At 52.0% G+C, this 8,719-nt stretch overlaps 4 protein-coding genes across 4 annotated transcripts, besides 24 other annotated features; all 4 read left to right on the plus strand.

Moving 5' to 3' along the window:
- On the plus strand, positions 1–1,302 carry Tc00.1047053511319.10 (hypothetical protein, conserved; the record flags this gene model as incomplete). Its single annotated transcript, XM_800595.1, has 1 exon — positions 1–1,302. A coding segment is annotated over one exon (1,302 nt), but the record flags the coding sequence as incomplete, so codon positions are not given.
- Positions 1–1,987: a sequence feature (heterozygous, non-Esmeraldo-like haplotype).
- Positions 1,575–1,640: a sequence feature (T-rich).
- Positions 1,598–1,678: a sequence feature (CT-rich).
- Positions 1,679–1,701: a microsatellite.
- Positions 1,702–1,753: a sequence feature (CT-rich).
- Positions 1,861–1,883: a sequence feature (AT_rich).
- Positions 1,988–2,159: a sequence feature (areas merged during assembly that could not be assigned to a particular haplotype. This can correspond to areas where the two haplotypes were merged or to regions with more than two copies in the genome that were merged during assembly.).
- Positions 2,025–2,066: a microsatellite.
- Positions 2,160–2,407: a sequence feature (areas merged during assembly that could not be assigned to a particular haplotype. This can correspond to areas where the two haplotypes were merged or to regions with more than two copies in the genome that were merged during assembly.).
- Positions 2,189–2,226: a microsatellite.
- Positions 2,385–5,312, plus strand: Tc00.1047053511319.20 (hypothetical protein, conserved; the record flags this gene model as incomplete). The annotated part of the gene is made up of 1 exon (XM_800596.1): positions 2,385–5,312. One exon carries the CDS (start codon positions 2,385–2,387, stop codon positions 5,310–5,312), a length of 2,928 nt encoding a protein of 975 aa, XP_805689.1.
- Positions 2,408–5,726: a sequence feature (heterozygous, non-Esmeraldo-like haplotype).
- Positions 5,618–5,654: a sequence feature (CT-rich).
- Positions 5,727–6,499: a sequence feature (haploid, non-Esmeraldo-like haplotype).
- Positions 6,182–6,212: a microsatellite.
- Positions 6,287–6,321: a sequence feature (AT_rich).
- Positions 6,324–6,361: a microsatellite.
- Positions 6,379–6,404: a sequence feature (AT_rich).
- Positions 6,428–6,499: a sequence feature (A-rich).
- Positions 6,500–6,536: a sequence feature (areas merged during assembly that could not be assigned to a particular haplotype. This can correspond to areas where the two haplotypes were merged or to regions with more than two copies in the genome that were merged during assembly.).
- Positions 6,537–8,719: a sequence feature (heterozygous, non-Esmeraldo-like haplotype).
- Positions 6,620–6,663: a sequence feature (CT-rich).
- Positions 7,092–7,111: a microsatellite.
- Tc00.1047053511319.30 (uncharacterized protein) lies at positions 7,154–7,918 on the plus strand (the record flags this gene model as incomplete). The annotated part of the gene is made up of 1 exon (XM_800597.1): positions 7,154–7,918. One exon carries the CDS (start codon positions 7,154–7,156, stop codon positions 7,916–7,918), a length of 765 nt encoding a protein of 254 aa, XP_805690.1.
- Positions 7,927–7,951: a microsatellite.
- Positions 8,474–8,719, plus strand: Tc00.1047053511319.40 (hypothetical protein, conserved; the record flags this gene model as incomplete). The annotated part of the gene is made up of 1 exon (XM_800598.1): positions 8,474–8,719. A coding segment is annotated over one exon (246 nt), but the record flags the coding sequence as incomplete, so codon positions are not given.
- Positions 8,607–8,627: a sequence feature (GC_rich).

Raw genomic sequence — 8,719 nt, forward strand, 5'->3', positions numbered from 1 at the left:
CTCGATGAGGTGCGCCATCACGCAACGGCATGTGCGTTCCTGTCGACACCGTCACTGTACTTTACTTTGGTGGGTGAAAGGGATGAAGCGATGACGAATAATGATGATGTCGACACGGACGGCACTGTGGCTGCTTTAGCGGCTCGGGGAGCTGCGGCCTCGCTGATTACCAGCAGTCGTCTGTTTGAATTTGACCGGCCGTGGGAAAAAGACCCGGGGTTTGTGCACTACGACTTTCACAAGCCGGATCATGTGCCGGTGCAGCACTTCGCTGCCTTTGACTACGTCTTGGCCGACCCACCGTTCATCACGGAGGATGTCTGGGCGGCGTACGTTCAGACCGCAAAGCTGCTCCTCCGGCCGGGCGGCAAGCTGCTGCTCACCACCGTGATGGAGAACCACACGATGCTGGAGAGCCTCCTGGACGCTCCGCTCTTCATCGCCCCGTTCCGCCCCGCCATCCCCCACCTGACGTACCAGTACGTCTGCTTCACAAACTACAAATTCACGCGGCTCTCACGGGTGAATTCCGAGTTACCGCCGGAGGACCCAAAAATTCTGGCTGCGACGCAGATGGCAAACGACTTACGGGAATCGGAGCGGGAGTTTACGGCGCAGATGCGGCAGCGGGACAGACAGGGTGAACAGCCGCTGCCAGCCGCACAGCGTCATGACGTGCCGAGTGCCATGATGGCAGACATTCCAGCATGCGACATGAAATGGGGATACGTCCCAGCGGGGTTGACGGTGTACGCGAATGGCAGCGAGACACCACCGGAAGAAACTGGGGAACAAGACTACGGCAGCGCCTATCGCGAGATTGAGTCGTTGCGGGGGATGCTGGATAAATTTAAGCGGCTCATTGATCTCTCGCAGAAACACCTTGATGCGTTGTCGAGGCTACAACAGAAATGCACCAAGCAGGATGGGAAAGGAGTGTCTGCCACAGATTTTGCCATGGTGGCAGCAAATGAAGAGTTTACCACGACGATTGGGGAAATGCGGGGAGTGATCAAGAGCGTTGAGGCGAGTGAGGCGCGCCTGACCGCCGAGGGCGGCGAGACGGCGCTGAACCATATTGCTGCCATGAAGGAGTGCGTGGAGGCGTACGCGGCGTTGCCCCTTGAGAGACAGAAGCTAAATGAACTCGCGGCAGATGCCACACGCAAATACAAGTCTCCCGTGTTTAATAGAATGAAGGAGCTGCTGCAGCTGCTGAAGGAGATCAAGAAGCAGAACCAGAACCAAAAGCAGCAGGAGGGAACGTCCGCGATGGCCGCAGAGGAGAATTCTTCCAGTTGACCGATTCGACCGCTTCTTCCGCCCTCCCTCCAGCCTCATCTGCACTCATGCAACGCGCTTTTCACCGTACGCAAATGAGGAGACTTAGCCTGCAGCCCGTTTGCGTTCTCTTTTTGCACAGATTGGGAGTGTGGTGAGGGTGGAGAAGTGCCAACGACATGATGATTGTAGGGAAATGGAAGAACTGATGGAAAAGGAGCATTTACAAATATCACCCACACTTCTGTATGCCTATATATATATATATATGTGCCGTCTTAAAGCATTAATGATTATTTATATATTATTTTATACTTTTTTTCCTCTTTGTTTTTATTTAATTATTTATTTTTATTTTTTCCTCTTTGTTTTCTCTGCCTATCTCTCTCTCTCTCTCTGTGTGTGTGTGTGTGTGTGTGTCTGCCACTACACTCCCCTTTCTTCTTCTTTTTCCTCATTTCTCTTTCTTTCTGTGCCGTTGTTTGAACGAGGAATAGTATTTGTCAGTGTAGGACTTTTGAGGACACACACATATATATATTTTAAATTGGTTTCGTTTGGCATCCGCGGGCAATTTCCTTTTTTTTTATTATTATATTTTTCGTCCCTTTCCTGCTGGCCTGTTCACGAGACAATTTGCCGTCATAAGTGTGGCAGTGTGACTGTGTGGGTGCGGGGTGACTGTGTTCGGCCCCCCTCCGCAGCATTTTTTTTTGTTTTTGTGTGTGACGACTTGAGCCAGCAGCGAAAAAACAAACAAACAAAAAAAACAAGCAAACAGACGAGAAGGTTTGGCTTAAAAAAAAAAAAAAAAGGGAGGGGGCGTCGGTAACAACAACAAGACGAAGAGGACCAAGAGGGAAAAGGAAGGAGAAGAAGGGTGACGCGTGGACACTTTTGGCCGTCGAAAAAAAAAAAAAACAACAACAAAAAACGAAAAAAAAAGAGTACATCTTCTTTTCTCCCATTTGTAACGATCGTGTGTGACCGAGTGGCCCTTAAAAAACGAAAAAAAAAAAAGGAAGAAATTGACGCCTGTTGCCTTTACGTTTTTTTTTTTTTTTGTAATAATTGGGGAGTGCTCTTTGGCCTTTTGGGTGCTTATGTTTTCTTTGGAGTTTGCGAGCGGCCGCCCGCTTGGCAGTGCGCCATATTACTCCCTCGTTGTCCGGGAGCCGTACATTGTCGGCAGGGATCGCAGCTCTGACATTGTGTTAGACCACGGCGACATTGTGACGAGGCATGCCTCGTTGACCGTGATGCATGAGAGCCAGGCGCTGGAGCAGCAGCAGAAGCGGGTACTTCTTCACGGGGCAAATGGGAACGACGATGGCGTGAAGGAATTGGAGGAAGACAGCGGCGAAGTCGCAGGCAGTTTTCTCAACGACACGCGGGAGGAGACGAGTGACGTGGTGTCGCTGGGCCTCCCCGAGATGAATGGGCTGCGCGACGGGAGGGGCGAGCACGGTTCCGAGGGCATCGACGAGGAGGGGGAGAAGAAGAGGGAGAAAGGGACGGAGTTGTCGCCGGGCCAATTGCAGGGGAACGACCCACTTGTGCTGCGCTTAGTGAACCTCCGCGAGGGCGGTCACGTCCTGGCGAATGAGACGGAGGTGGTGGATCACCCGGTGTACCTCGCAGATGGCGCGCAGCTGCAGTTTGGTGCCCACATTCGTCTTCGTATCCGCTTTCGCCCACTTCTTGTAAGCATCGCTCGCAACGCCTTCAGTTCCGACCACGTGCGGGAGTTGGAGTTTATGTACTACCGCCTGGGTGCCACGTTAACAGGGCAGGGGGGACCCACGCCGCATCTTGACATGCCGCAGCCAATCAGCAAGCTACACTGTGTAGAGGCTATCAATGACGACCCGTTGTGCCTTATGGCGCTCGCAAGCGGCTACTCCATCGTGCAGCCCACATATGTGTTTGAGTGGTTTGCCGCCCTCGCGCAGAGTGCCTCATCGCCGCTCACCGTTCTGCCACCACCAGTCCGCTTTGAGGTGCCGGTCCAATACCGTGGAGCAACGGCTGCACACGCGGCTTTTTATCTCCGGCCGGAATCAGACGTCTGCCCTTTCCCCTTGTACCCTATTCCAACCACAGCCACACGAAAGCGCTCACGTGACACGTTGTTCAAAGGGAAGAGCTTCTGTTTTTTAACGAACGCGGTGGAACACCGTTACAAGGAGCCTGTGCTGACCTGCGGTGGAGAGGTGCTTCATTTGGAGGATATTTTGGTCATCAAGAAGGAGACGGCCGCGGCCACAGCGAAGAAGACAACGGCAACCACGACGGCAGAAGGTAGCGATGCGGTTAATGAAGATCATGGGGTCCATTTTGCGGAGGACGACAACCCCACCACGAAAGAAAAGGAAGAGGAGGAGAGTACGACAGCAATGCAGTACGTTGTGGTGGATGCGGAGACGGAGGCGGCGATGCGGCGTCAAGAGCACCGCTCTTTAGATGGTCTCCGGAGGCTCCTAGACGACACCCATCGCACTGGCATTGCGGTTCCTATTATCGGCGAGCGAAGCCTCTTTCACGCGCTTCTTACCAATCGCTTTACCGCTTTTGAGGTTTCTTTGCCCGCCGCCACCGATGCCATTCAACCCGGCGATCAACACCCACTTAACGGGGAAAACGTAGCAGCGGGTATTGAATACGCCGGCGGCGAGAGTGAGGTCCCTACAAGCGCGACGGGGTTGGAAGCGCGTGCCATCAACTTCTTGACAGACCCCACGAAGGGGGTGTTGCAACCGCGTCAACGGGGGGAGCTTCATATCCGCACGCTCTCGCCAAGTCTGAACCGCAGAAGGGAACACTTAACGGATGACTTGACGAAATCCCAACGCCGTGGGCGAGGTCGACAATCGGCACCACGAGCGTTGCCGGCAGTCGATCTTTTTGAGGCGCTTCGTCACAGGGTGCGTGCGTTTGTTCTTAAAGAGGGGTCAAAGCTCCAGGAGAACCTGGCGGGTTCGTGGCGGAACCTTTTTGTTGACCCAGAGGTGCTGGAGCACGCGCACGCGTGTCAGAGCCATTCGGTGCGCTACCTGGAGAAAATGGAATATCTCCTGCCGGAGATTGGCGAGCACCCGCGCATCGCCAGTGATATGCGCCGCTGCCAGCGGAACTGTCACGAGATGTTGCGCACTGCGCAGGAGATTGTGGAGCTCGCTAAGTGCGCCTCACAACGTTGCCAACACCCTAGCCGCCCACGTCGCATGTCTGCAAACGGCGCAATATTCTATCCATCTGCAGGCCTCATGGGCGGCTGGATGCCATTACGTTCTTCGCCGTCGGATGCGGAGAAGCTGGACACAGAACCTCGTGAGCCATCGCCTCTGTTGCGAGGCGGGAGGCAATGGATGTTTCAGCAAGGTGCCAATTCATTGCCCGTCACGCCCCGGTCGAGCCGTGGAAAGGGCGCTAAAAAATACCGGGCCCTGCTGGCAACCGACACCCGAGCTGCCCCCGCCAACGACCGGGCCAGTAACCAGACGGATCTTTCCGCCCCGGCGCTTGACGCAGCGACACCCTGCGGCACGGAGAGTACACCGCGGCCAGCACCAGTGTTCTACCTGTCACGACGTCTCTCGAATATGGTTTCGCCCTCCACCATCCGTGCGCAAAATGCCGCGTGGCGCAGTCCGCGACCCACGTCTAGGCCGTCACAACGGGAGCCGCGGCAGCCAACAGAGACACGGGAGGAATTTCATGGCGTGTCACGGGACACAGCAACCGCACAGGCTTCATTGTCGAAGCGCACCCTTGTGACGCACCCAACGCCTCGCGGAGTTAAAAGCAGCAAAAAAACCGATGTACAAATGTCACCTTCTGCGCGTGTGCCTCTTTCGCAGGAATACTCACTGCCGGTGCGACGAGGTTCACATGGCAGTAGCCCTCTTCGGTGGCAGCACCTGCAGCGCACACCCCGGCCACGTCATCCACGCAGCGCACGTTGCGGATCGCCTGTGCTTGTCACGAAGTCTACTGGCCGCCGTCAGCATGTGCGGATGGAGAACTCATGAGGTTTATGTGTTGGTGTTTTTACGCTTTTTATGAAGCGTTGCGTGGGGTGTGGGGGTGGCGGGGGGAGAGAGGAATACCGGGTTTTTAGTCATGTGTGTATTGCACGTACGGGAGGGGAAGGGGATGATGACCACAAACGATGGGGAGGGCAGACACAAATTGAAGGGCAGCAACACCCTGTGAAGGAGCAGGCACTCAAAAGGGCACACACACACACACGCACAGTAGGAGAAAACGGAAGAAAGAGAAGGGGATGCAACTGTCATTTGGTTATGGCCGGCTTCAATTATGGCAAGCGATGCGTTTCTTTTTTTTTCCTTCTTCTTCTTCTTCCTCTCTTTGATGGGTGGTAGCGCCTTGCCATGCAGACACGCCCCTCCCCTATTCCCACCGTTTTCCTTTCTCCCTCTTCGGGCTTCCATACATGATGTATATATGCATATATAATAGGCATGTACCTACGCAATGAATCCCAAAAACAAACAAAAACAAAAAATCATGCAGAGGTGAAAGAAAGAAGTCTCTCTTTTTTTTTTTTTTTGTGTGTGTAAAGAAGAGCATGAAACCAAACAAACAAAAAAGCAAATGAATAAAAACAAGCTGTCAATTCTGCAACTTCCTCTTTTTTCTTTTTTTTTTTAAAATTTCCCCAAATCCGCCTTTTTCTTCTTTACTTCTTTCCTGCGATTTGTGAGAGCGCGATTTGCAACAACGTGTGTTTTTATTGGACTCACAAGGCGGGGAAGAGGGGCATCTGTTTTTTTTTTTCTTTTTGAAATGTGCACGGAAGCCTACTTTTTACTCATCCATGACCTGAGACGCATGCGTACGTGTAGACAACGGCACGACGAGGAGGAGATGGGGCCTTAAAAAAAAAAAAAAAAAAAAAAAAAAAAGAAGGGGTGGAAACGACATGGAGGCGAATATGTTAGACATCATATACGCCGATTTATGTATGCGCGTGCAATCAATGAATATATTTTTTTGTTTATTTTATTTTTATTTAAACGAAAAAAAAAAAAAAAAGAAAGAAAAAAAAGAAAAAGAAGTAAATATTGAAGGCACATATATATTTTATTATTATTATTATTGTTGTTGTTGTTTGCTTACAGGCAAAACAAAAAGAAAGAAAAACAAAACAAAACAAACAAAAAGGAGGGGTAAAAAAAAAAAAAAGAAACAAAAACACACACAACAACAACAAAATGGATGCATTGAGACGTGAGTTAAAACCGTCGCGAGCACAAAATTGTTGCATCCGGCCTTTACACGATGCATGTACTCTCGTATTTACCTCTCCACTTATCTCTCCCTCTCTTTCTCTCTTTTCCTCTCTTTCTTCCTCTCCCTTTTTTTTTTCTTTTTTCTTAGGGAAATCCCCCCCCCCCCCCCCATTTAAACTTTAGTGGGAAGCTGTGATTGGATGTGATGTTAGCGTTAGTGGGCATATGTGTGTGTGTGCGTTAGTCTGTCGGAAGGGGGGACGGAGAGGAAGAGGCGTCGGTTATTTTGAGAAATTAGACAATTTTTTTTTTTCTTTTTGTTGTTGTTGTTCATTCGTGCCGTTTCTGAACGCCGAAGGGGTGGCGGCGTTGGTGAGGGGTGGGAGGTTTCTGCCTGTTGACCAACACCACTTTTTTTTTTTTTTTTTTCCTGGTTGCTTGCTTGATTTGGTTATATAATACACATATACATATGTGGCTTTTTGGATTTGGCTGGGGTCCCCGGACTTCTTTCCGTGAGCCTCGCGTGGGTTCAACATTTTTGCTTTCGCCGCCTTTTTTTTTTTTTTTTTTTTCTGTTGTTGTCGTTGCTGTATTTACTTCAGTTTTATGGGTTTATGGGGGAAATATTCTCTTCGGTGTGGGCTTCAGAGGGCAATATTGCCCGCCAGTGCGTTGAGCTCGTGCTGGTCTCCGCCATTGGTATACTGCTGTATTATGTCCCGCTGTTCTTTTTTAAGCGACAGCGGAATTCCCGAGCCTTGGTGGTGTTAGAGCCAACTGCCAAGGCTACTGCCGCAGGCGTCGTCCTCTACTCGTGTTTTGGAATGGCTCAGCCACATTTTTCAGACATTCTTCAAACTTATCGGACAGGAACTCCCTCACCCGATGCACTTTATTTTCTTGCTGGTGTGGCTCTCGGCTACAGGCTCGTTTTACAAGTAAGCCACTACTTTGACGACACCGGCTTGAGTGCGACGACCACGGCGATGGTTGCACACAGCGTGGCAGAGGGAGCGGGATTGGGCCTTATTGTGAGCAGCCCGGTGTTCCCTGTCATCTTTCGTCACCAGTTGATTCATGGTGTCTCGGAAGGCATGCTGATGGCGATGGTGGCGCTGGAACGTTACGGGCTAAAACAGACGATGCGCTCAGCGTTACTAGGCCGTTTGGCGCAGGCGATAGCGTATTATGCAACTGCCATTTGCATGCCGTCGGTTTCCGGGGATGCGATGCAAGTGGCAGAGGGCGTGGCGCTTGGGTCAATGGCCGCAATGGTCTGGGGAGAGCTTGCGCAACCTGCCTACAACGCCCTGGGGAGCATAAGAACTCTCATCATCCTGCTCGCAACGGCAGGGGTCTGTCACCATACACTGGTTTAGGCGCTGCGAAGAAGAAAAAAAAAAAAAAAAAAAGCGAAAAGGAGCGTGAAAAAGTGTAATTCGCTACCTGCATGCCGTTTTTTTTTGTTTTGTATCTGATTGGGTCTGTTTGTTGGAAGCTTATTGGTGAAAGTCATGCGACCAGGTAGGGCCCAGTGGGTAACAGGGCGCCTTGTTCAGACCTCTGCCTCTTTATTTGTTACTTTTTTTTTTTTGTTTTCAATTTTACCGTGCTGGAGCGTGGCGGGGCAGTTTCTTTTTCCATTTCGCTCGCCCCCGCTGCTCTCCACGAGGGGACTGCGGCGGTTGCGGGCCCGAGGGCTGCCGCTTTGCGACTCCACCACGGTCCCTGCTGTTGCAGATGGCCGTACGAACAAATTCTTCGGCTGGTGTATAGGCGTGTGGGGCCCCTCTCCGGAGCGGTATGTTTGCTGAGCGCATTGGTCCCAACAGTTTTTCCTTTTTTTTTTTCTCATCTTTTCTTCTAGGCATAGCGGAAAGGCCTCATCCAGGCTCACATTCTCTTCTTTTTGCTCCTCGGCACTTCCTTGCGGCATGGATCGGCAGACGCGGGGGTGGACGAGAGAACGGCGGGGGCGCCAGCCGTCCCCAGGCACTGCCGCGACACGGCTGATGGCGCGCGGTCTCGGCGACGGCTTTGCGGTTGGCAGCGTTGTTTTTGCACCAAGGCGGCGGCGCGCGGGGGCGCTCCATTACGCGCTGGCGGAGGTCACCGGTATTCAGGCCTGCGCCGGCACAGCAACGGTGGCCTTCGTGAACGCTGAGCCTGGTGTGGACGAC

The sequence above is a fragment of the Trypanosoma cruzi genome, genomic scaffold (genome assembly GCF_000209065.1).
Source record: "Trypanosoma cruzi strain CL Brener 1047053517089 genomic scaffold, whole genome shotgun sequence".
Taxonomy (NCBI): domain Eukaryota; phylum Euglenozoa; class Kinetoplastea; order Trypanosomatida; family Trypanosomatidae; genus Trypanosoma; species Trypanosoma cruzi.